The sequence below is a fragment of the Nannospalax galili genome, unplaced genomic scaffold (genome assembly GCF_000622305.1).
Source record: "Nannospalax galili isolate Female #2095 unplaced genomic scaffold, S.galili_v1.0 scaffold212, whole genome shotgun sequence".
Taxonomy (NCBI): domain Eukaryota; kingdom Metazoa; phylum Chordata; class Mammalia; order Rodentia; family Spalacidae; genus Nannospalax; species Nannospalax galili.
In genome coordinates this window covers 4,400,069-4,427,264 of record NW_008333884.1, presented here as the reverse complement: position 1 = coordinate 4,427,264, position 27,196 = coordinate 4,400,069, and the positions used below count along the sequence as shown (strand labels likewise).

At 48.2% G+C, this 27,196-nt stretch overlaps 1 protein-coding gene across 8 annotated transcripts in view; it reads right to left on the bottom strand.

Annotated features, from left to right (window-relative positions):
* The window catches only part of Rap1gap2 (RAP1 GTPase activating protein 2), a 251,257-nt gene that overhangs the window by 124,308 nt on the left and 99,753 nt on the right, over positions 1-27,196 (bottom strand). For all 8 annotated transcript variants that reach the window (XM_017797085.2, XM_029561472.1, XM_029561471.1 and 5 more), the window contains one exon: positions 10,429-10,513. In XM_017797085.2, coding sequence (XP_017652574.1) covers positions 10,429-10,513 — 85 coding nt within the window. The remainder of the gene's footprint in view (positions 1-10,428; positions 10,514-27,196) is intronic.

The window sequence follows — 27,196 nt, the reverse complement described above, 5'->3', positions numbered from 1 at the left end:
AAGTCTCAGAACCAAGTCCTGAGCTCCAGGGCAGGATGGCTGGTCACACAGACAGGTAGTATAACTGGAAGAGCTAAGCCCAGGAAGCAACATGAGAGAGATGCCCTGAACAGTAAGTGCTCCATCAAGGCCAAGCCTTGACTAACTAGGCAAACAAATGTGGAAAAGAACCTTAACTGACTAGGCAAAAAGACAGGGACAACACTGTAAGAGGAGAGGGGCCAGAGGACAGAGGGTCCAGAAATTAGGCACCTTCTCCAGGCATCTGACACCCAGATGACAGACTGCTCAGGCAGACAGAGTGGGTGGCTGCACTCTTCATGGCCTCCCAGAGATTTCATGCCCTGCCCCAGCCTTCCAGCATTCCCCACAAGGTCAGCATCTGTCCCAGGCTCATTTTAACATCAGCTACAGAAGAAGGAATTCAGAAGGAACCTTCCAGTAGGAAGCAACAGATCATAAAACGTGTTCCAAGACCAACCTCAGAACTCCCGTAGCCTAGAACCATGCAAGTCTTACACAGTCCCACTCCAGAAACCTCTAAGAGGATGCTGGCTTGCAGGGCCTTCCTGTCTCCATGGGACCCACCTAGCCTGTGACTCCTGCTTAGGTCAGAAGAGCCTGCCTTAGAACATAAGAGATGGGAGCACAGTCCAGATTTGCTTCCTGGGGACTTCTCCAGTCTGCCAGCTTTGGGGAGCTGGCTCCTTCATTTATCCTTTTCCCAATACTCTATCGTCATCCACATTTATCAACCAGGGTTTTATGCCAAGACAGAGGTTCCCACAGCATCAGCCCCCTCAGCTGTGGGCACCCGGCAGGGCAGGGCAGAGCAGGGCAGGGCAGGAACTGCTGAGGAGAAATCACGGTGGCCACAGAACTGTGCTGGGCTTCTTTCTGGGCTTTCTAAGCCTTGCTAACTTAGAAACCAAGTGTCATCTTTCAGAAACAAAAAAGTTTTTTTTTTTTTTTTGAAGAATAATGACTGACACTTAAATAGTACCTGTATCTGTTCTGATTGACAAGTGCACACCATTCCAGTCAATGACAACCTGGTGACAACCACCAGGACTGTCCCCCACTCCACTCAGAGAAGTCATACAACTAAGAAGTACCTCAGTCCCAGGCAGACTGGCTCCAGGCACTGTGCACTTTACCGCTCTATAGGGTTTGACTGCTTTGAAGAAGCACCTCAGGGAACTGGGACCAGGTCACAAGGACTGGCTTGGCATCTACGGCAGCAGGACCACGTGGCTAGTGTGAAGGTTTGGAAAGGGGGACGGGCTGCAGAATCAAAGGACAATGAAGGAGGCCACATACGTGGGGGACAGTAGTGAGGACACGGGCTTTGGAGCACTACATGGACCTGCCACTCAGCAGCTGTGGGGGCCTTCAGCAAACAGCACAACCTCCTATGACTGTTTCAGACAGAGGTGACAAAAGTGATTCCTCTCTCAAATGACAGCTCCAAATAACTGTCAAAGGCTCCCACAGAGCCTGGTTGGATGGGATTCTGAAGCCATGTGGACACTCTCTGGAGTGCTTTACCTCAATGACTCAATGTCTAGCATCTAACACAGGGGAGAAGGGGGAGTGGCCAGGTGAACCACCTGTTTTATCTCCTAGAGAAATGTCATGGCTGGTAGAGATACTACACAAACACTCAGGTGCATGTCTAGGGCCAGAAGATTTTTGGCTAAGATATCCAAGCAATTAAATGGGGAAAGAAAAGCCTTCTCGACAGATGAAGCTGTAACAATGGGATGGCCTTATGGGGATAAATGAACCTGGCCACACTCATTAAAGTAAGTGGACTCAGATCTTCATTGGCTCAGCACCATCAGTCATCAGGAAAATGCAAATTAAACCAGGTAAATACCAATGCACAACACCTACTGCAGTAGCTAAAATGTAAAAGACTGACAACAGCCAACATTGGTGGGGCAGTCAAGGACATAATGGCATGGCTGGTAACAATGTAAAATGGCTCAACCACTGGCAGAGAGTTTGTCAGTTTCATATAAAGATTCAGGAGTTGGGGTATAGCTGAGTGGTAGAGCACTTGCCTAGCACACACAAGCACGACAAAACGAATAAATAAGTTAAAGATTTAGGCCAGGCACGGTGGCGCATGCCTGCAATCCCAGCACCCGGGAAGCTGAGACAGATAGATTGTCATGAGTCTGAAATCAGCCTGGGCAACAGAATGAGACCCTGTCTCAAAAAGAAAATAATCACCTACTCTTTGATATAGCAATTCTATTCCTAGACATTCTCTAAGAGAAAGGAAAACACATGTCCAAACAAAACCAAACAAAATTTATATGAGACTGTCCATACTTGTTAGCTATTAGCACAAACCAAGCTAGAAACAACCCAAATGCTCCTAATTAGAGAATAAGCAAACCAACTGTGGTTATGGGATGGAATGTTACTCAGTAATTTCACCTGCATGGGCCAAGAGCACAAAGATTACACTGAGCTGGTCAGAAAAAAGAGTACAATTCCATCTAAATTAAGTTCTGGAATAGGAAAGCTAATTTATGGTTAAAACAAATCAGAATCCTGGTTACTTCTGGAAGGGGCGGTTTAGACTGACTAGGAAAGAATATGAAGGGACTTTGCTGTGTGACAGAAATGTCATATATCTTGGTGAGGGTATATCATCTATTCCTTATTCAAAGTATACAGTTAAGATTTTTTATGATTTATTTATTTATATTTATTATTTTTATTTTATGTGTATGAATGTATTGCCTGCATGTAAGTGCTCCCGTGCCATGCAATACCCATGGAGGTTAGAAGAAGGCATCAGATTCCCTGGAACTGGAGTTACAGATGGTTGTTAACCATCATGTAGGTGCTGAGACTCAAACTTGGGTTCTCTGCAAGAGCAGCCAGTGCTCTTACCCGCTGAGCCATCTCTCCAGCCCAGATTTATTTATTTTTATTCTATGTGTATGAGTATTTTGTCTGTGTGTATGTGTGTATCACATGCATGCCTGGTGGGTGCAGAGACAGGAAGAGGGCATTGGATCCCCTGGAACTGGAGTTACAGACAGTTGTGAGCTGCCATGTGAGTGCTAGGAAACTCTACAAGAGCAGCAAGTGCTATTAACACTGAGCCATTTCTCTAGCCCCTAGAGTTAAGGTTTAAACATTTACATGTATATAATTTTAATTCAGTTATATCTAAAGTAATTTTTCAAGAGGTACACGATAGTTGGCCTTAAAACACGGACAAAATCAGAGAAAATACACCTATGTGTAGATTTGTGCATATGACAAATGGATTCATACAGAGGGGTACAAATGCAGGCAACCCTGTGTTCTTAAGCACCAGGGAGCATGCCCACCCTCAGGAGGGAGTAAGTCCTTCCTCCTGTCTGCCTTAAGTCAGACATGCACTGACCTTGGGCTCCCCTGACATCTTAGGGCTTCTGGGAGGTAACCCTGAGAAGACAGCATGTGTCCCAACTATGCCTGAAACAGGCAACAAACAGGGTCTGTGTGGAGACCAGAGGTGGATCTCCAAGGCCCACAGAATCCCACAGCAGCCCTGGCTGAGTATTCCCCAGCAGCAGTAATGAGAAATTAAACATCAGCCTTCTTGAATCCCCCTCAGAGCTTTCTTGAAAAGGGGAAACAAGCCTCCCTGCTGATGGTCTTCAGCTATTCCTGCCCAGCCCAAGAATCCCTCTTCAGATGTCTTCCCACAATTCATCTATGTTGTCTGTTTCACATGTGCCTGGGACATACACCATCCTGGAAGCATTTCCCTGAAGTCCTTTGATTTCCCACAGACCAGTGGATAGGGCAGCCTGAGGGCCAAGGTCAGAGTATACCAGCCTTCAGACTCAAGGAAGAGGGGCTGGAGAGATAGTTCAGAGGTTAAGAGCACTGGCCACTCTTGCAGAGGACTCAGGTTCAATTCCCAGCACCTACATGGTGGCTAACAACCATCCATCAGTAACTCCAGTTCCAGGGGAATCCAATGCCCTCTTCTGACCTCCATGGGCATTGCATGGCATGGGTGTACTTACACACATGCAGGCAATACACTCAATACACATAAAATAAAAATAATAAATAAAAATTTTTAGAAGACTCAAAGAAGGGCTGATTTTCATACTGAGAGAAGAGACTTGTCTTATCCATATAAAATCAATAGCTTCTAGCAAGCTGATGCCTCCTTCTTAACCCTGATGGAGGGGGCAGTCTCCTTACCCCATGACCACACAGAAAAGTGAGACAGCCACCAGGGGCAAAGTGGAGAGATGGACTAACCCTGAGGAAAGTGTCAAGCTGGAAAAGGAGGGAGCTAGAGGAATGCAGAGATCCTTAACAGTCAACTTCCTTCAGCATACAGAGGCCTCACCTGCCTCTGAGTGGGGGAGGGAAGGTGCACACAGAGGGCATTAGTGGCCCTGGGGGATAGCACTGAAGAAGCAACCCAGGAGCAGGCCTTCTCAATGGGAATTCCCAGACTCCATCACTTTCTTCTAAAAGGAGAACCTCTGACCTAGGGTCCCTCACACTTGCATGAGGAGGAACTCAGAAGCTGAAGTCAAAGGTCACCAACCAGCTGATCCAGCTGCCCAACCTACGTGGGGCTTCAGGGACCACTCTACCAGTTCAGGTGGGGTGGGGGACAGCCAAGCACTAGCAGAATCAACTTCTAGGAAATGCCCTAATTCAAGAGAACCTGAAGGTCAACCCAATTTCCTTCCCTCCTAGGGCCCAGGAAGATGTGGTCTGCAGCCCCAGGGGTGCTTCCTTAGGTCTCTTCCCACTCCCCCATCTCCCTTTCCTCTCCTCCTCCAGTCCTCCCTGAAGAGTCACATAGCGCTTGTGAACTTGTCACATGCTGAGCCATATGGCACCCTCTGCTCAGTTAAGGCCCCCTGTAGAACTGGCTCTTTGATGGTCCAGGACCAATGCTTCAGGATGGTCCCCTGGGAATCAGAACAAAGTCAGGCACACCATGGGGCCTGCTAAATGACTGCTGGTCCTTATAGGCATGAAAAACAAACTCATGAAGAGTAAGCCCTGGCAGTTATCCACCGCACACCCAGGCAACCAGCCCCCAGCCCTGCTCCCAGCCCACCCTGCCCCATCCTCAGCTTGGGCTCTAGCTGGGAACTGGGCTCCCATTCAGCCCATCTGTTCTGCATCTCTTGGGTGCTTTTTTCTCTGCTTCATATTGGGGGTGGGGAATCCCCTAGCAAAACAAACATTACAGCGGGCGGGGGGGGGGCAGGTGCAGGCCAGTTGCAGTGGCATGAGTAGCAAAGTAGTCAGCTATATTCCCCGCAATCCCTTCCCTCTGGGGGGTGCAGCTAGGAAAGAGGCTGTCACAGGGCGCGTGGGGTGGGTTGAGAAGAGTGTTTCACCAAAAGTGGTTGGATCCTTCCCAAAACTTTATTCTATTTCACTACTGGCTCTTTCAATGGGACCTTGCGCAAGTAAGTCCTTTCCCACTTCTCAGACTCCTATCTAGGAAGGAAATGTATAATCAATCCATCCCTGACCCAAGCTAATTAACAAAAGGGTATTCTGCACCCCTGTCCTGAGCCACACTACCAAGGGAACCCAGCCAGGCCTTCACCTTCAAAGTACCTGCTCAGAAGGGAGAAAACTGATTCATGGAGCTAGAGAGATTGGTAAAGCAGTTGGTAAAGTGCTTGCTATGCAAGCATGAGGACCCGAGTAGGTTACCCAGAACACATTAAAAGCCAGGTGTGGGGCAAACAGATATGGCTCAGCAGGTAAAGGTGCTTGCTGCCAAGCCATTTGAGTTCAATGCCTGGGATCCACATGATAGAAGGAAAGAATGGACTCTAGCAAGGTGCCCTCTGACCTTCATGTGCATATGATGGTTTGGGTGCACATATACACAATTAGTTAATTAATTAATTATTCATTAATTAGAAGACAGGCATGATGGTCTGTGCTTTTAGTCCTAGCTCTGGAGAGGCTGGGACAGGCAGATACCTTGGGGCTCTCTAGCCAGCCAGCTTAGCCTACTTGGTGAGCTCTAGGCCAGTGAGAGATCTTATCTCATGAAAGTAGGACGGGATTTTCTGGGGAAATGGGGGTTCGACGGGAGTAGGAAGGGCTAAGAGATGGTAATGGGGGTGGTACATGATCAAAACACCTTGTAGGTGTGGGTGGGTATGTGTGTGAAATTACCAAAAAACAAAATTTTTAAAGAAATAAAATAAAAAATATGACGTGCTGATTCCACCCTTGGAAACAGCCAGTAGAAACGGAGACAAGGAGCAGAGATCTGCTGGATATAAAACTCAAAGGTAGGAGAGGTGGAAGACCAGGCGCATAGCAAACTTCCAACCTGAAGGTCCTGAGCAGTCAACAACAACCCAAACCCAACCCACCCGAGGCCAGGGCTAGGACCCCCTCAATACCAGAGTAGAATGAACCAAATGGCAAGGAGCATCAACATTAACACTGAGTACAGTCCACCATGGGATGCTTCCTCTGTGGTGAGCAGGTTGGTGGGCACTGTGGTTTTATATCCCTAGAAAGCAGCTCCATACAAAGGGGAAATTTTCTAGTCACAGATTCAAACCACAATCATAGAATAAACCCAATAGCAGTCACAAAGAAACCAGATATAACTGACCACAACACCAGCCACACACAAGGTGCCCAGACTGAGACTTGGGGACAAGCCTCAGTACTCAGCTCTTTCCCTGACTAAGCCCAAGTCTTGATAGCCAGGGCAGAGCAGATTCCTGATTCAATATCTCTATCTCTATCTCTCTCTCTCTCTCTCTCTCTCTCTCTCTCTCTCTCTCTCTCTCTCACACACACACACACACACACACACACACACACACACAGAGGCTGGGGAACACATAAGAATTGAGTCTCCTTCTACACAATGGCTCCCTCGTTTTACAGTTCCACACCTTAGGGTCTCCCTGTCTCACAAGGGCTCTCTACACCCTCTGACACACACTACCTACACTCACTCCTCAGCACTGACACCTGCTGTCATCCCACCTCCCCAGAACTGGCCTCAGTCAACACTAGCCAAGTTTCCCATGCACTCCACATCATACATGGCCTCTCCAGTGGCTGACCCAGCTGCCTGTCTCTCACCATGAAGTGCTCATCTCTCTGTGTAGGTCCGAATTCTTTCCCAGAAGCCCCAGCACCAGCCTTTACAGGGAAGCAGGAGGAGGAGGTTTACCATGCCACCCCAGGAACCTCTTCTCACTCCACTCTCTACCTGTAAACCTGACCCACTGCTGCCTCAAGCCTGCCAACTCAGCACAAACAACCTGACCCTTATCCTCCCCTGCTAGGCCACCCCCAGCTCAGAAAACACTTGCACCGAGTCCTGTTGCTCACTACCTAGGGGCCATTCTTGCTTCCCTCTCTTCAAATCATCTTGTTTCCTCAATCTATCACCTAGAAACTCAGCTCTGACTACTTCCAAATAAGACCACTGGTGCCTTGTATACTTCTGATTTCCACTCTGCTGTCTCCCAGGTGTCCTCCTCACAGCATTCAAGATGATTGTTCAAAAGTCCCATCACAACCAGGGCTGGTAGTGCATGCCTGTAATGAGCTTGACCTAGTCCCTGCCTTCAGGCCCAGCCTCTTCATCCCTAACTCAGGATGCTCTGGTACTTCTGGTTTTCCAGGTCCTCTCCCTCCTCCTGCTTCATCTCTGGTACTCCTCAAGCTGCTCTACACTTCTAGTCACCTGAAATGCTGGAAAGATGCAGATTCCATTCAGTGATCTGAGGCAGAACCTGAGAGTGTGAATTTCTGAGACACTCACCGTGTGGCTGGTCCCTTGGCCTCACTTTGAATAGCAAGGATCTCAACTACGTCTCTGCTCAGACTCCACCTTAGCCTAAGTCCTCATCAACTCTCAGGGCCCAGCTGAAAGACCATTTCCTCTAAGAAACCCCACCTGCTCCTCTCTATGACCTCCTCAAGCCCCACCCTTCTATTCCCCCGAGTTATATGGAACTTCTGAGAACACTGCCTTCACTCAAACATCCATGCCTCCATTCTTGCCATTCCCTTCAACTTGGATAGACTAGAAACTCCAAGAAAGAAGAGAACAGTGGAGCTGGAGAGATGGCTCAGCAGTTAAGAGCACTGGCTATTCTTGCAGAAGACCCAGGTTCGAATCCCAGCACCCACATGGCAGCTAACAACTGTCTGTAACTCCAGTTCCAGAGGATCCAACTGCCTCTTCTGTCCTCCGTGGGCACTGCACGACACGGGTGCACTTACCTACATGCAGGCAATACATGCACACACATAAAAATAAAATAATTTTTTTTGGTCTTTTTGAAACAGGGTTTCCCTGTAAGCCCCAGCTGGCGTGGAACTCACTGTGTAGACCAGGCTGGCCTTGACCTCACAGAGATCCACCTGCCTCTGCCTCCCGAGTGCTGGGACTACAGGCGTGTACCACCATGCCCAGCAATAAAATAAATTTAAATAAAACAATTTTAAGAAAGAAGAGAATGGAACATCTTGTTCGTACTGAAGTCACTAAGCACCCAGCACTGGGCCTTGTACCTTAGCAGCGCCTGCCCTCACTGTGGGTCTTGTCTACTCTGCATCCCTATCCCTTCTTATACTAGTGCTTCAGTTTTCCAAGAACCATCCCAGCCCTTCTCTGTTTCTGTGGTGCGAGTCATGAGACCCAAGTCTGGCCAATCACAGCCTTCCATCTCTCTGGCCAATGAGTTTCCACCCTGGGACTTTTTTGTTTGTTGACAGGTAAACCAGGCTGGCCTTGATCTCACAGAGATCCACCTGCCTGTCTCCTGAGTGCTGGATGGAAGGCATGCACCACCACACCTAGCTCCTTCCTGGGATTTTTGTTGGAACTACTGGCAAAAAGTTACTCTTCTTTCCATGGGGAGCTACTTAACCTGCAGGGGCTGCTGTCACTCCCCTGCCACCACTGAGACAGGGTCTGTCAAAGAATAAAGCCATCACAGAGGAGAAAGTGAAGAAGCAGATTGCAGCTGTGCTTGGGAAAGTTTCTAAGCCAAAGTGAGTTGTGTTTCTGTCACTTGCAACCAAGAATCCTGACTAATGCAATATTCAAATAAACACTGGGTGCTGAGTGAATTAAACAATCATGTGGGAGAAGCCTGCCAAGAGAACCTCGTTGACTCCTCCAAGGCATTCTGTGTTCTCCCTATAAACTCCTGCCATTGGTGAGCAAAGACAAGCTTCCCACACCCCACTCTGCAGACCGAACAGCTGAGATTCAGAATGGCCACATCCTCCCCACTGTTGCCCTATGCCAACAAACCACCTCAGCAGCTGGGTTACATACCAACCCTGGACTAGGCTGACAGGAATGGCTCAGCTTCCAGTTCCTAGGCACCCCACCAGGAGAGGAAAGCTGTGCCAACCACCTTGTACCCTGTCCTGTACCCTTCCCACCTCGGAACACCTGGCCCAACTAGGCTCTGCTACCATTGTCCACATCCTTGCATGTGCCACATGGCTCAGTGTGAGGTAGGCGTCACCCGAGATGATAGCAGGCAGTGGATGGTGTCAGAGAAGAGGGAAGCTGGTTAGATCAGCAGGGAAGAGATGCTAATTTCTTGTACATCATCTCAGAGAGGATTCCCAGGACAGGGACACCAGCTGGCCTCAAAGGCCCTTTGGGTGACTTAGGGGTCAGGGGTGCACAGCAGCCTGGGCAGGAGCCTAGCTGAGCCAAAAGTCCTCTCTGAGGGCCAGCCCAGGCTTGGGTGGTCATCCCACAGGAGTTGGGGGTAGGAACTGAGAGGTAAGCACAGAAGTGCATGAGAAGGGTCACAGTCTCCTTTTCAAGAAGGAGAGGGTCCAAATCTTGGAATCTGGGGACAGTGCACCCCTGCGGCCAAGGCTCCTGATGGGAATTGAACCCCAGAGTCTCCAAGACAATTCTCCCATAGAGGCTGAGGTCACAGGACAAGTTTCCTATAGAGACTGGGTTAACAGCGCCATCTTAGAGGGGCAAATCAGAGACTGGCAGATCAGTATGCCAGTGCCATCTCAGTCCTAGGAAGACTCGCCCAGCCCCAGTCAGTCTTACATGGCAACCCCTTCAATGCCCAGCTGTACTGTCTCTTCTGCTTCCTCCAGCCTGGGTCCCTTGTTCCAACCCCACCACTCAACATGGCCTCTCAATAATTCTACCAGCCCTACTTCAGCCCCACTCTGTTTCCTCACAGCCCCTTGACAAAGACACCCAAGTCTCAGTCACACTTTCCTTCCACTCTACCCAACTTAACTAGATACTGTCTCCCAAGACATTGAATCCTCCATGTCCCCCCTTGCAATAGGAACATCTGAACCTGGAGCCAAAGCACCAAGACCTCCAGACATTCTCTGCATGGCCTTTCTCCCCACTTCCTAGTCCAAGTCTCTTACCTTCATGGTTGGAGGTGCAGTGAGAGGAGGGGACAGTGGCCGATCTGGGAGGGTCACATCCGAGCTGTTGGCCAGCTCCTGTTTCCTATGAAGAGACCAAAGGACATACAAGTCATGAGCAAGGGCCTTCTAGAGCATTCCCTCTGTGACCTAAGAGGGACTGGGCTTATGGACATAGTTTAGTGTACTAAACTATGTACACTTGTTTGCTTTACAGAAAATCAGAGTTGCGTACATTTCTTCACTAGGCTATACTAACATCCAAAGCAGGGAATATCTCCTGAGGATATGCAAGTCCTCAGGTGCATGCCAGAATCTTCAAAGATGGAACCCAAGAATACTTTATCCGCTCTCCAGGTGGTTCTGATGCACCCAGAGTCTCAGAACCACCAATTCTAAAAGATACAGGACTAGGGACAGAGAGAGAAGGGGAAAGGGATCAACATGTGGGATTCATCCTTCCATGGGTACCTCTGTCCATTTGGGCACAGAGAGGAGAGAGGGAAGGAGGAAGGACCCTAGCCAGAGAGCCAACCTTGGGAAGACAGGGCTGCCTGCTGTGAAAGCTGCAGGTGAAACTTATTTTAGTCCATGTGGGCTAAGACCAGGGAGAGGCAGCTAAACAGAGTTGTTATCACCATGGCAACATGATTGCGACAAGTTCGCCACTCACATACTCCCCACTTCCCATCTGGCCCTTGCTGGTGACCAGGGAGAGCTTGTTTGCTGTCCCATTACCAGGCAGACTGCTCGGGTTGGGAGAAGCCTTTGGAGCAAATTATGCAACAGGGCCATCTGGGCAGAGCGTGGGGAATCCCCCAGTGGGCCAGGGACTCTGATGTGCCTGGGGAGGGAGGGACAGAAAGGCGAGACAACAGTACTGAAAGCCTTCGAAGACCATAACTGAGCTGTTAAAGCCCCCAGCTTCACAAGAATTCCATCCTGAAGCAGCCAAGAATCCACTCAGTACCCATGGTATGTTAAGTGACCAAGGCCCCCACTGCCACCTCAAGAGAGCCCTTTGTACCTCTTTCCAGCCCATGATCTGCCAGTGGGAGTGGCAGCCCCAATCAATGCTGCTTCATAAGGAAACCCACATTCCCTAGAGCCCAGTCCCCCAACTTCCCAGAGGGAAGTTTCAGTCCTGGAGCCTAGACATAGTCTCATCCAGGTTCTCTAAGCCCATAGGACAAGCCAGTCTAACACCTCTTGAGAAACCAAGCTGGAGACAGGGCCTTAACTTCCTGTCACTGTGACCCTTGCTTCCCTGCAGCAGCTACCCGCACTGTCCTCTAAGCAATCAGACAGGGGCTGGTGAACATCTGGCTTGACTTAGGATTCACATGACTCCATTAACCTCACCCCTGGCCAGCTTCTTTCTCTCCTCCATCTGCCTCTGTCCTTATTTCTTCCTGCACCTTCATAATGAAGTTTATGACAGCTGGAGGGGGAGGGGTCTCCTCCTTCCTGGTCCAGACTGTTACTGGTCCAAGAACCATTAAGGCCAAGACTCAGCCACTCACATTCTCTCTTTCTCTCTCTCTCTCTCTCTCTCTCTCTCTCTCTCTCTCTCTCTCTCTCTCATTCACACCCAAAGAAATAGAAATGCAGCAGCTGTCTCTTGACTCAAGCCATCAGCTTCCTCTTTCACATAGCACCTCAGCTATGGCCACTGCACTGCACTGTGGTCACCTGACTGTGAACCCAGCCAGCTGGCCCAGCACAGCCTCTGCCCTCTGCCACTCAGCCCTCTTCCAAGAAGCCACTGCTTCTCTTGTTGGGCCTGGCCTCTGAGAACAAAGAGGGATGAAGGCTAATCAAGGATGGTAAGTACCACACTCAGGTCTCCTAAGACCTGACGGGGAAAAGTAAGCAGGGAAGAGAGAGGAGGAAAATTCCCACCCAGAGATCAAAAGGCTGCTCTAGGTTTAGCTGAGGACTTCTGGCCCATGCCTCTGGAGATGTCTTGTAGATGTCTTGACAAACAACAGCCCTGTCTCTCCAGGAACACAACCCTGAGGAGGGTAATGTTGGCAGACTTTTACATCACTGGTTCAGTGATGCTCTACACACAGTCATGCAGTCTGGTTCTGGGTCCACACAAAAAGGCGAATGTAGGATTCCAGACCCATGGGAAACACCAGTTTGAGGCAGAGATTAGAAAGATGTGGCTGTCCATGGAGGAATACCAAGGACTGCATCAACCCCCAGAAACTAGAGACAGGAAAGACTTGTCCCCAGAGCCATCAAAGCGAGCATGCTCCTGCTGGCACCTTGTTGGAGTTTCATTTTCAGCCTCCAGAACTGAGAAAATAAATGTCTGCTGCCTCAAGCCAGTTTTAGTACTTGGTTACAGCAGCCCCAGGAAAGTATTACATTGCCCAAGTTCTTATTTCTAGCCTTGGCCTTGTGATGAAAGCTCAAAATCAAGAAGGTGAAATCCCTGCTTCCACCTCACCACCACCCCCCATCAGCTGAGTCCAACCTTGTCCTGCCCCAGACCTCATGACAAAGACATTTACATGCGAGCCACCCCACTTCCAGGATGCCAGGCCAGACCCAGTCACCAGCTAGTACAGAGATAAGACACAGTAGAAGCTGCAGAGCTGGTGCAATTCCAGCCGTTCTCTCCCACTCGGTAAACACATCACACAGGAGAGGTGAGACTGACACGATTCTATCAAGGGATAAACTTTCAGTTTGCTCTCGTTTGTTATAAGCAAAATGTAAATCATTAGCAGACATGACAACTTTCTTGTGAGCCACAGTGTCATGACCCTGAGATCGAAAATTGCCCTTCCACTGGTCCAGACAAACATACACAGATGTTGTCAGGATGCAGGGCTCCATATTCACCCACGGGTCCATGGGAACCCATATGAGGAGCTGTTCGAGATCAGTGCAGGCTAGAGAGAAGGGAAGAAGAGGGTGGAGAGAAGGCAGAGGGGAGGAGGAAGACTGTACTCTCAGCTGAAAGAGAGGGGCATGAGGGCACTGAGTGGGCAGGTCACCTAGGGAGGTCCTAGAGGTGCTGCCCACTCTGCATCTCTGCTGCCACAGAGCCAGATAGGCTAAAGTTCCCCACTCTGGATTTGAGCCCTAAAAGCATAGGAGATCTCAAGGCAAATGGGAGGGTTCAGGGTGGCCAGAGGAGGTCCCTCCTGACTTTAGCCAAATGCAACTTCAGCAAGAAAAGGTATAGGGGCCTGGAGGAGAAGCTGACTTACCCTGGTGGGGCTGGGCAGAGCCTTGAGTAGAATCCCTATGTAAGCACCCAGGCATTCAGGATCCACACCTCCTCCCTCAAAAGGCTGTGCCTCAGACCCCTGAGGTAAGTACAGTAGTGCATCCTATCTTGAAAGTGCTATAGTTTGGCTCTACCTGCTACTCTGCCGTATGATCTCACCTCTCTGTCTCAGTGCCTTAACTGAAAACACAGGGATAATGAAGTTGTGAGGAATTAAACATAGTGCTGTGGAATAAAAACATGAAGTCCTATACAGCCACAGACCAGGGTGATGATGACAGCAAACAGAGAACTCATAAAATGGTGACCTGGAGGCCAGCAGGTAAAGACACCTGCCCTAAAGGTTGATGATCTGAGTTCAGTCCCCAGGCACATATGTTGGCAGAGGAGAACTGACTCCCACAGCTGTCCTCTGACCTCCACTTGCATGCCATGCCCCATGCACACCCAAAGACACACCCACAGATACACCCACACAAATAGACACACACACTCAAATGCATGCACGCACACTAAATAAATAAATAATAAAATGGTGATCTGGTCTCCAAGTACAGAAAGAGTAGCAAAGGGCCAGGCTGTTTAAATGTCTTAGAAAACATTTCTTCCATTTCAAATAAGCAGTAGCAGCCCTTGCCCTAGAGATCTGCTCTCAGAATCATAACCACCAGTTAATAATCAACAGCAGGAAAATACCACCTAGCAACAGATGGCCCTGGGGCCAGGTGCAAGGCCTCCCTCTGGCAGAGTTCTCACAGACCTTCATCTCCTGGCTCCCCGGCCATCCCACCACTCACAGTTATGCTCACTCTTGCTTTCCAAACAGTCAAATAGAGGAACACAGACAGCTGGATATGATGAACAGCTTCTCAGGAAAACCAAACAAAAAGGAATGGGAAATATGATTTACGGTAGCAAATGGTGGAAACAACCCAAAGGTCCATCAGCCAAAGAATGGATGAACCAAGTACAAGAATGGAGTACTGGTCCCCAATAAGCAGGAAGGGCACACCGACATACTATGATACGGTGAACCTTGAAAGCATTATGCTGAGTGAAAAAAAAAAAAAGAAAGCAGTCATCAAGGGAAACGTACTAGATAATCCAGTTCTGAGAGGGGTCTAGAACAGGCAAAACCTTGAGGGAGGAGGGCAGAGAAAGCAACCGCTAATGGGTAGTTTCTCTTTGAAGTGGTAAGAATGTTCTGAACTAGATTGTGATATGAACACTTTCAAAGGACGAATTTCACGGTGTATTGAATTGTATTTCAATTTCTGAAAAATGAACAAGGAAAGAAGGACTGGGGGGGGGGTCTCTCATTCCTTTTGTTTAAGTTCCTCTCCAGCTGCCTTTTAAGCCCCGGGCCCCAGGCAGCGTGTCCTTGCTTTGAGGCCATGAACACTCATGGTAACTGTTAGGTGGGGCTTGCTTTCTACTGCCACCTGTTAAAGTGACACTTTCTTTCCCACACTGAGCACTCTTAAGCACCTGTAGCTCAACTAAGCATTAAGAGAAATTTTAGAGTTCTAACTTTTCACATGCCCCACCCTACATAGCCAGCTGGACCAGAAAAAAAATTCTCTAAAAAGAAATTAAATGCTCCAAGGTTACTGGTCTTTAGACACAGACCCAAAGGGCCTGAGAGGTGGCTTAGAAGTCAGGCTGAGCTCCCGCCAGCTCTGGCCCTGGCAAGTGGCAGCCTTCACTTCTTAGAGTCTCTGCTTTCTCCTCTACAGAGAGGACAGAATAGATAGGCTCTACTCCCCTCCTGCTACAAGACTCCAAATGTAGTACTTGACTCCTCATTATGACTCGTCTTATCCTCACAGGAGCAGAGAATTACATGGTTACTGGACAAGCTAGATGGAGGCATAGCCAGCAGAGACCCAGCGGTGAAGGCTGAGGGCTTGTGCTCAGAGAAGTTTGCCAGGTGTCAACAGAGACCTGGAACCAGCAGCATGCTCACATGGCCCTCACTTCAACCCCCGGTGATGCTGGGACATTCCCATAGGTAAGAAACAAAGTTTGACAATGTCTGTCCATGCATACTGAATAGGCTGGAGAGCCAGGCTGGAGCCTTAGAGGGAGGCAGGCAAGCAGGCAATGTGTGCCATGGTTCAGGAGTACTGGTTTGAGTGTCTGATAGACCTGGGCTTGAATTCCAGCCTCAGTCTGACCAGCTATGTGGTCAGGTTATTTCTCCTCTCTGTGCATCAGTTTCCTCACCTTAAGTGGGGCTGTTCTCCTTCCCCCACCTTTTGGGGGTGGTCTTTCTTTGAAACAGGGTCTCCTTGTAACCCCAGCTGGTCTAGAACTCACCATGTGGACCAGGCTGGCTTTGATCTCACAAAGATCTGCCTGCCTCTGCCTCCTGAGTGCTGGGATTAAAGGCATGTGCAAGCATGCCTACCCCCACCCTGTGCCAGTTTTAATAAGGCCAGGAAAGCCCTCAATGCAGTGCCTGGTGTAGGCCGCAGCACTGTAGATAGTGCCACTGCTGTGATGGTGGCTCTTGTTGCTCCAATTAGAAGGAATAAGACTAGTAGAGGAGGGGCGGAAAGCCAGTCAGAGAGCAGGAATCACTACAAAATCTGGGGAACCCAGATACCCCAGGTGCTCTGGACCCTGAGTCTAGGAGGCCAGATGTAAGAGGCCACTGCTGGGCTGGCGGGGGCCCACATAGGTACCAGGAGTGTGCTCAGAGGCCACAGCACTAATGTGAATCCTGCTATGTTGGGGCCAATGTGTGAGAGGAAGAAAGGGAAGAGTTTAGCAGAGCTGGCAGGGAGGGTAGGACAACAGCACAGGAGCTAGGACTGAGAGGCTATGGTGGGGGAACTGGGTGGATATGCCCCTGTGACGAAGGGGCAGGTGCTGCTCCACCCAGCAGGGTTAACCTGGGTGCTCCATTTCATCCCCATGCATACCCTAAAGTCACCCCAGAGATTCAAAACACAATGCTAGACATTTGGTGACTCACATCTCCACCAAATGGCAACCCCCAATCACAATTCAATCCCATGGTTCATGGATGCAGAGACCAGCAGCCCCTGGAAGAAACCATTAGATGTCATCCAGTAGCCTAACTATACAGACAGAGATATTGCGGCCTGGAGAGTCACAAAGGTGCCTCCCTCCTCCTCTCCTAAGAGAAGTCAGCTCAGGCTGAGCATGCCAGAAATGAGCAGCCATAACTCCAGAAGAACATGTCAGGAAGCACAACTCATTTATGCACAGACATTTACAGAGTACCTACTGACTACCAAGGCCCTCTGTGACAGAAGAGGAGAGAGCTAATGGTTCATGGGTCCCCATAAGGAGCAGACAGGCAGTAGAAGCCTGGGCTGGGGAAGGAGAGGCCCAGAGCTACACAGGAGATAAGTTAGGTATGATAGGCATAGACTACTACAAGCCACACTCGGAACAGCAAGAGGCACGGGCAACTGGAAAGTGGGGACGCCTACCCAAGGCTGAGTGACTGCAGTTTCTCTTTGGGTATGTTGGTTACAGATGGCTCTGCCCTTCTCTGGCAAATCTTGAAGCCCGAAACTGAGACAAGAGTAGGAGAAAGGGTACTCAGAAGGCACAGGACACAGTAAGACCAATGAGCCATGGAGAGCCAGCTGTGAACATCCCCTTGTATCCTACAGTGGGGTACCCACACAGGCAAGTCATCACTCCCTGGGAAGCTTTCAGAGTTGACCAAACCAAAGCATCACAGCTCACATGCAAGGAGGTGGTAGCTCCAGGACCCAGTGGGATATCTATGTTATCTCCAAATATCAAAGAAGATGATCCCTGCAGAAGTGAAAAGCACAAACCGTCCTGGTAGCGTTCCACACCCACATAAAGGAGAGAGAGAGAGAGAGAGAGAGAGAGAGAGAGAGAGAGAGAGAAAGTGCCAATGGGCCCAAGGAAGAGAGAGCCAGGCCAGCTAAGGTAATCACAGAGGAGGTGACATCAGCCCCTCAAAGGCCAATGCCAGCAATCCACAAGGGCCTCTCACTACCCACCACGATCCTTTGGAAGAAATGTTACTGACTCTACTTTTCATATGGAGAAACTGAGACTCAGAGAGATTAAGTAACTTGCCCAAGGTTGTGTCACTGGCTGGAAGGTAGCAGAGCAAGACCTGGACTTGGGCCATCTGGCTCTAGAGTCCATGACCTTAACCACCAGCAGCTCAAGGGGGACTTCCATGTCTCGCTGCTTCTCTGAGTTGGATGCATGCAACCCTGCTGACACCCGAGGTGATGTGGGGAGACCTGCATTGCAACACTCAGATTTTACAGGAACCTATTCATGTCAGGCCATGCTGACTGTCCTTTTATGGTAATGGCTTAAAGTTGCCTTCAAGAGCAAGTCCATTAAAGTAAAACGGAGCCAGTTAAAGGAAAATGTTCAGTAACGTGACAGCAAGAGTGAAGGAGTCTAAGGACAGAGAAGTAAGGATACAGGCAGTAAGCACTCTGAACTCTACCTGGCTGGTCTCCAAGGCAGGGTTGGCTGCCCTGCAGGGCTCCAAGAAGAGGATTTCAGGGCAGTAAAGAAGGTCCCAGGCAGAGAGAGGAAGGAAATGGAAGGGGCTTGTGTGCACTTATAGCCAGAGAAATGAAAGCACCAGATTCCTAAGACACTAAAGAGGCTGAACTAAGAGGGCCCGGCCACTGGAGGTGAAGGAAGAAGACCATGAACCAGCAAAAGATTCAGTTTTCAGAAGAATGCATGACTGGCGTTTCGACCATGATACAGAGAACTGGATTTGCAAAAGGCGTTTGATAAGGCACTCATTTCAGACACAGTGGGCTGGGGGTTAAGCAGACCCTAACCAGACACAGGTATGAGGAACACAGGTGTAGTTGGGGCCACAAAAGGTGAGGAGAGGAGGCCCTGGAAGAGCTGGTAGGGCTAAAGAAGCAAAAAGGAACAGGAGAGGAGGGCAATGTCTGAGGAGGGTACAGTGGACAAGTCACCCACCCACTGGACCACAGGCTCCCTTCCCAAGCATTGAAGACACCCCTACCTGACCATACCTGTGCCCTCCAGCCTGTGCTGCCCACTGCATCATTTGCAAACTGCCAACAGAACAGCTTTGCTCATGTGCTCAGCGCTTCTGTTCACCACTACCTGATCTCAGCTGAGAGCTACATCAAGATCAGAGCAAAGGAGGTCAGCTCACGAGGTCGCAGATGGCCTCAGACTCAAACACAAAAGCACTAGGAGACTATCAGTGTCCTCCCAGCCCTGGAGTGTTTCTTAGCCTGGAGGGAGAGAGCATGCAAGCTCATTTCATGACTCGCTCAGTTTGAGTACATGGCATTTATCACAATAAAACATCATTTGTAAGCAGTGATAAGTATGTTCCTTCACTTCCTTTAGGAAATAGAGATATCTTGAGTTCAGACTTCTGCAATGGGCATGTCAGACTGATCACATGCATTTGCTGCACATTTTCCAAAACCCCTGAAAATAAGTGAGAAAAAAGTCTGAGCTGCTAGAATAAATGTTTAACAGAAGAGAAAGATTCCGCCTATGAAAGAGCATAGGTGCTCGGAAAAGGGGCAATGGAAATGGAATGGTAGCTGCCACGTTGAGGAAGATGCAGATGAAAAGAGGATGCTTTACCCTCAGGTCCTGCACCTGAGATGCAGAGCCAAAAGATGAGCAGGGAGAGGAGACTGATGGACATCTGAAAGGTTAAGCCTTTGGAGTCCCTCCCCCCATTACTTCCCCACCAGTCAGACGATGCGCCCCAACCTGCCACCATAGAAAAGTGAACGATCATTAAGAAAGATAACATCTGGGTTCCTTAATGCATAAGTCGATTGCTACTCACTACTGACTAACACTCCATCACTCCATTACTTTACGTGGAAGCCTCCAGACAGCAAGTCAATCTGTCCCACCAAACTCCCAATCCAACCCCCAGTGTCTCACTCTTGGGCACAGGGAGAAAGCCAAGGATGAACTGAGGAAGCCTCTAACATGGTGCCAAATAAACAAGACCCTTAAGGAAACAGACAATGGGAGGGATCAACGGAAATTGCAAGTCACTGTTAATTAATGTCCTCTGAGAAATAAGACATGATATTGCATACATGACACATCGGGGAACAAGAAAGAGAACTTAGAGGTTAGTAATATAATTGGAGGGCTGAGGTTATAATTCAGCTGTAGGAATTTTCCAGGAAGGAGAAAGGCTGAGCGTGTAAAAGACAGAAACAGAGAAGGGGGGTGGGCAGCAGCTGGAGAGATGGGTCAGCAGTTAAGAGCACTGGCTATGCTGGATCCACTTGCAGAGAATCATTCCCTAGCACCCAAATGGCAGCTAACAACCATCTGAAACTCCAGTTCCAGGGCTCCAAGGCCTTCTTTTGACCTCTATGGACACTGAACAACATGGGTGCATACAGGCAGGCAAAATATTCATACACTTAAAAAAAATAACTCAAAAAAGAAGAGGAGGAGGGAGAAGCAGGAAGAGAGGAAAGGAGGGGAGGGGAGGGGAAAGGAGGACAGGTGAGGAGAGGGGAGGAGAGGAGCAATGAGAGGATGAAAATATCAGAGGATCCAACATTTGACCTCTGGATTATTGAGTAAGTTCCAGAAAATGATAATAGAAGAAAAGACAAGGAATAATACCCAGATTTGGTCTCCCTGTGAAGCCCTGGAACTAAAGTTACAGATGGTTATTAGTGGCCATATGAGTACTGGATATCTAACCCAGGTCCTCTGGAAGAGCAGCCAGTGCTCTTAAGCACAGAGCCATCCCTCCAGTCCCACTGTTTACATCTTACTAGTGGCACTCTTGTATGCACTTTCCTTAAACTGGAGTTGGCCCCATTACTCATTTTTGACCCAGAGAATGGAACAGAAATACCATTACTTAACTTCTGTGGCTGAGTCACAGGAATTCTTGTAGCTTCTACCTTGATCTCTAGGAACATTTACTTTAAGAAACACAAGGCAGCACATGAAGTATGACTGGCTGAGACTGCCATGCTGAGCCACTCCACATGGAGAGGCTATATGGACAGAGACATCCAGCCAACTCCCAGATGTTCCAGGCACCCAGTCTCTGAACATGGAGAAACCATCCTGTACCTTTCAGGCCCAGTAGATGCCATGAGAAAGAGAGCCTGGGAACCAGGCAGAGCCAAGGCCCCTGAGCCACCTCCAGTATCTGAGCCTCCAAGATGAGGTCCCAGACACTGTGAAAGTACAGACCAGCATCCATCTAACTAACATGTCCCAGCTGAACTTCCAATCCATAGAACATAAGCATGGTACAATGGCTATTTTACCATAACAGGAGCAAATTATCAGAGAAACAAGACAAGAGCATTTTCTAGGACTGACAGTCCTAAACCTTTCTTAGTCTACCAAGTGCCCAGAACACAAGATCTACCCCAGTCTCAGGACACATAGGTAAATGAAAACTCAATGGCTCTGGAGAATACATATCAAATGGAGGAACATGAATATGGATACCAGCAAACTTTTCAATATCAGCTCTAGAATGCAAGGATACAATGTTCTTCAAAATGATCTGAATCTAAAATTCTATACACAGGCTATAGACCAAATAATAAAGATATTCTAAAATATCTTCTTATAATAAGAATTCTTTTAAAATTTAGCCTTTCATACTCTTTCCTGGAAAACTATCATTAAAGAGCAATTGCCCATTCAAGGACAGAAGGCTCTAGAAATGAGGTCTCGTTAGAAAAAAATAAACAGAGTATCTAATAGGTGCAAGTTTCCAGGGGGAAGACCATTAAAGGAATTATAGTTGAATAAACTACAATGATTTAGAAAAGTAAAGACAGGTACATAGAAAGTCACATTATGTTGGAAACCTGGAAACATGAATTAATCATTAACTCTAGGAAAAATGAAAAAGTTATACAAGAAAGAAAATGCAATTGCAGCATGTGCCATGGTTTAACAAACAATATTTGCCCTGTCATAATAAGTAAATATTGGCTACTGAATTGAACCCAAAGATGGTGCTGCTAGGTGGATACATTGAGTATTAAGGGGCCTTATGTCTTGGCTGAATTTCTGGTAAACCCAAACTGAGCAATGTCGAGCACAAGAGCATATTAAACTACCAATGCTAAGAAGCCACTTCCTTTTTCTTTAATTTTTATTTTACATGAATGAGTGTATTGCCTACATCAGTGTCACCCAATGCCCTCGGAGGTCAAAGGAGGGTAACAGATTCCCTGAAACTGGAGTTACAGATGGTTGTTAGCAGATGTGGGTGCTGGGAATTGAACCTGGACCCTCTGCAAGAGCAGTCAGTGCTCTAACCTCTGAGCCATCGCTCTAGCCCCAGAAGCCATTTCTTCTAAGTGCTAGGAGCCACTTTGCCACAGGGCTGACCAGCCTCCCACCTAAGCCATCACTCTCTTCCACTCTAAGACTGTCTACAACTCTTAATTCTTCTGAATAAGTGGATACAGTGGCATACCAGACCAGGGGTTTCCATCATTGGTTGAAACTAAATAACAGTCTTGGCGGGGACAGACTCAGCATTTCAAGGTAAACATGTCTGATCTAGTCAATTGATAGTTATTACTATCTATGAAAGTTTCACTCATTAGAAAGAAGACTGCTTGGAGCTGTCTTCCAGCATGGAGACAGGGCACAAAGCCCATCCTCACACTTGCCTTTCTTTGCTGTGACCATAGCACATCACTGGAAGATAAATGCCAAAGGTAAGGAACTCTACCTGTGGCCAAACCAACAAACACAAAAATCTCTGCCCACAGGGACCAGGTCTACCACCACATTTCAAAAGCATGCTCAAAGTCACCAACGGATGAGTCAGATCCAGGGACAGCAAACCTCTGCCTCCTCCTCTAGCACCAGCCTTTCGTGGGCTTGCTCCTTTCTAGGAAGGAAAAGCAGGGAGCCTGCAGGGACTCCAGCAGATCATGAGGTACTCTGTGGCTGGAGGGCTCAGAAAAAGCAAGACCTCCGGGTGATAAGCAGAAAGCTATGTCCCTACAAGCCTGTGTCCTTCAGCTGGTCTGCCATGGGTACCCCACCCACTTTCTGACCCCAGCACAATGCCTGGCACTGAATAAACTGGGCATGAATAAACAAGAAATTCACAGACCCTGAGAGCTAGAGGGCTCAGTTCAATCTAGCTTCTACCACAAATGGCTTGCTCACTACTCCTGCATTGGCCAACCTCAACTCTCTGCTTAACAGTCTGAGGCAGAGTTCACCCATTTCCCTGCAGTGTTATCTCTAACCTCATGTTGCTCCCTGCCTTAGCTTTATCCTCTCCATAACAAATGGTAAAGTTAACAGAAGTGCTCTTCAGCATCAGCGGCATCGTCCTATCAGCTACCATTTACTAGACACAATGGTAAACACTTTACACATACTAGTTCATTTAATGTTTTCAACAGTTCTACAGGGTAAATATAGAATTATTCTCCCAGCTTATAGAAGAAGAAACTGAGGCTCACGGAGGCTAACTGGCTTGTAGAAGGCCACACAGTAAATAAGTGGCGGGGCTGGGAGTCTGAAGAGCACTGAGGATACACTTCAGAGTGCTCCCCTCTGCCCTGGTCTGCTGAGGTCCTGGAGTCACTCATTAACCCTTCTGTGGGGGAAAAGGGTCGTTTGAGGGCCTTGAAGCACGTTCCTAAACAAATCTGACATCCCAAAAGCAATGCTGTTTGAAAAAGTAACTTAGATGAGCATTATCTTGCTTTAAGAGAATGTTATTTTTTATTTGCTAAATGACTATCAAAAGTCCATTCAGGGGGCTGGAGAGATGGCTCAGCAGTGAATAGCACTGGCTCTTGCAGAGGACCCAGGTTTGGTTCCCAGCACCCACATGGAGCCTAACAACCATCCTTAACTCCAGTTCCAGGGGATTCAATGCCCTCTTCTGGCTTCCACAAGTACTGCATGCACAAGGTGCACTTAACATATTCAGGCAAAGCATTCACACATTTTTTTTTTTAATTTAAAACTTCTTTCAAGCCAGATTTGGCAGCACATGCCTGTAATCCCAGCCTGTAATTCACTTAGGAGACAATATCAGGACTATTGTGAGTTTGAGACCAACCTGGGTGACACTGTCTAAAAAAAAATCAAGGGCTGAGAATGTAGCTCAGGAGGCAGAATACTTGCCTCACATGCACAAGGCCCTGGTTTCCATCACTAGTTCAGATCTTTGCATTTTTGTTTTTCTTTCATATTTCTTTTGTTTTATTGTGGAGGGGGCACGTATATGTCCTAGCACATGTGAAGGTCAAAGGACATCATTCAAGAGTCAGTTCTCTCATTCCACTACATGTGGGTCCGAGGGATCAAACTCAGGTTGTCAGTATTGGCAGCAAGCATCTTTACCTAACTGAACCATCTTGCCACCTGCCTGTTCTTTACATTTTCATTGTAAACATTAATACATAGTCATTAGGGAAAAAATTCAGAGAATCCAAGTGCAACTAATAAAGTGGCCTGGGTGTACGGAAGGACCCAGTCACATCTGCTTTCTGTTTTTCAGAAGTGACATGTCACACCAGAGTGCCAGGCCCCAGAGAGCAGACTCGGCACCTGCCACAGGGAATCAAGGCTGAGAAAAGACTGGCGTTCTGGCCTTCAGCTCAATCATCTCCAGCTGCCCTGGTCACTTAAGTGACAAGATGATACATCAATGTCAATAACACTGAAGGGTCTGCCCTGGAGACATAGTTCTTCTTCCCAAGGGACATGAAGTCAGCCTCAACAGGCAGCTGGAGTCACTAGGAATGAAGGATTCCTGCCCAGGACCTCTGTCTCCTCCTCCCAGATCTGATCCATGCCCCAAGTTTCCAAGACCAAATGGTGACAGTAAGAGGCCACTCCTAGGTCCAGTCAGAAAGCCATCTGAGCAAACAGGCACTACTTAAGCCCTGATCAAGAACTCAGTGCAGGCACAGGAGAAACAGCTACCAGAGGGATCGCAGAGTCTGTTCTCACTGAAAGAGCTAGTCACGGCATCAGGACTCAGTGGGGCACGGGGCCTCACCTCTGCTGACCTCCATCCTTCTCCTAGCCATGAGTTCAGCCCTACACATTACCATCTGTGGTACCTGGCTCCTTTGACCATCTGGAAACTATTTGTTGAAAGAAGAGCTCCTAGGTGAGTGCCCAGGAGAAAGCATGAAGAGGACCTTCAGCCAGACCTTCCCAGAAATGTACACAAGAGGCTGAAAGCACTCTGACACAGGAACTGTCTCACCGTCTCCACTAGCATCCAAGGCACTTTCCTACATTAAGGCCCTCAAAAAAAAAAGGTGTGCTCACTTGTATATGATCTAGGCACACTCCATTGTCCATTTTGTCTCTACCTACAATGCAGATGTACATTGTTATGTTGTTTGAAGAATGGTGAAAAGTCTATACATACTCAGTAAGACTGTTTTGTTTTGGGGTGGGTTTTGTTTTGGGGGGGTTCAAATATTTTGGTTGTTCGTTGGTTGAATCCAGGGATGCAGTCCCCATGGATATGGAGGGCTGAGGCTATAACAATTGGTAGTGATTGTGTTTAAGCATTTACTAAGGCCACCTCTACCAAACAGTTTTCTGAGGCTGATCAGGGTGAGGTATGATGTTTCCTCTTCTACATGGAGGAGTCGGCTGAAGCTTGGCAAAGGCGGAATGCTAGCTAAAGGAAGCACAGTTAGCCAGTGGAGGAACCACACTTAAACTCAAGAACGCTCTAGAAGGCCTGCAGTTGCACCACATGTGTATGTAGGTAGATGAATGAAGAGGAACATGAATAGAAGGACCATCAGCCCCTCAACCTCCCAGCTCTGCATCCTCTCTGCATTCCCCCCTGTCCTCGCAGCACATGGCAAGACAGGGACTGCATTACACGCACTGTTCTCTGCTCCCTCGTGGTCTTATCAAAAGAGTAGTTTTCACTTGCAATGTGAAGCTTCCAGGGATGGTGCCCTGTGCTCCTTATTCCTACAGACACACACACCTCAACAATGCTCAACAATCAGTTCCTGACTGACCCAACAAAGGACATGGCCCTCCTCCCTGGAGAGAGGAACTTGGCAGAGGCTGTATCTAATGGGAGCCCACTTGTATACCCAGGCCAAGAGGTGACCACAGTATCCTGTCCAGCTCTTTCTGTTGATTAAAGACTGACTGAAGTCTCCAATCTCCTGAGGTCTTTCTAGGTCTCTCTCTGAACCAGAAGGTGATCAGGGAGCAGAGAGAGAGGACTACCAATCCACCTATCTGGGTCGGAACATTAGAGACCAGGTGGACAAGGACTCAAGCCACATAGCAGTTACTGGGATTGTACACCAATTGCCCAACAGCCAGCAGGAACAAAGCTGACAAATGCTCAACGCTCAAAAACCAGCTCTGAAGGGAAGCAACATCTTTATCCTGCTCTGGGCTACAGATGGAACAGATAAATAAGATTTATAAAAATGTTTGTTTTGCCGGGCATGGTGACGCACACCTTTAATCCCAGCAGAGGCAGAGGCAGGTGGATCTCTGTGAGTTCGAAGCCAGCCTGGTCTACATAGTGAGTTCCAGGCCAGCTGGGGCTACAGGGGGACCCTGTCTCAAAAAGACCAAAAAAATGTGATTGTTTTACAGATTTACAGAACAGAGGAGAAGGGAAAAAAAGAAAGTCAGCATAGAAGACAGAAGAGGCGAGAAGAGAGACAGATCTGGACAGGGTAGAAAGAAAAGGAAGAAACAAAACACTGGGGAAGCCATGCATAATGCCATCAGACCACCCAAAAGGCAACCTTCTCCAGCTCCTGTCAACTCCCACATGTGTCCCCCAAGAGTTAGGGGGCCTTGAAATAAAACATAATGGAGGTTAGACAGCGCTAGGGCATCTGTTAAACAGGTATCAAAATCCAGTTCATATCTAGCACCACAAAAAGGAAGAAGAGGAGAAAGAGGAGGAGATGGAGGACGAAACAGAGGAGGAGGAGAAGGAAGAGGAGGAGACAAAGGAGACAGCAGAGGAAGTGAAGGAGGGAGAGGAAGAAATAGAGGAGATGATGTAGGAAGCAAAGGGGTGAGGTAGAGATGGAGGAGGAGGAAGAACTCATTATAGAGTTCCTATAAGAAGGCTTATAGAACATATAGAGTTCTTACAGAACTCCTGTAAGAAAGAGGAGGAAGAAGAAAGGGAGGGGTAATCCTTATAGGCTTTTGAATATCCAGCCCTCACCTTAACCTACCTATGCCAAGATTACCCTACAGTCTCCCTCGTGACACAAGCTGCTTACTCCTCCTCTCTGAGACCAAAAACACTGTTGGGGCAGGAATGGGAGATGCCCACAGTAAAGGCAAAAAGCGCCAAAGTCCACATTCCTTCTTCTCCTTAGGTATCTAGCATCCATTCAGTGGAATAAAGCACCCACTATGTGCCATCACAGCACTAACCTTTGGGGCCATGACATGAAGGAAGCCCCCTTCCCTCGCCCTGGGCTTCTAGAATATCACTTAGTCCTTACCACCTCCTAAACTGCT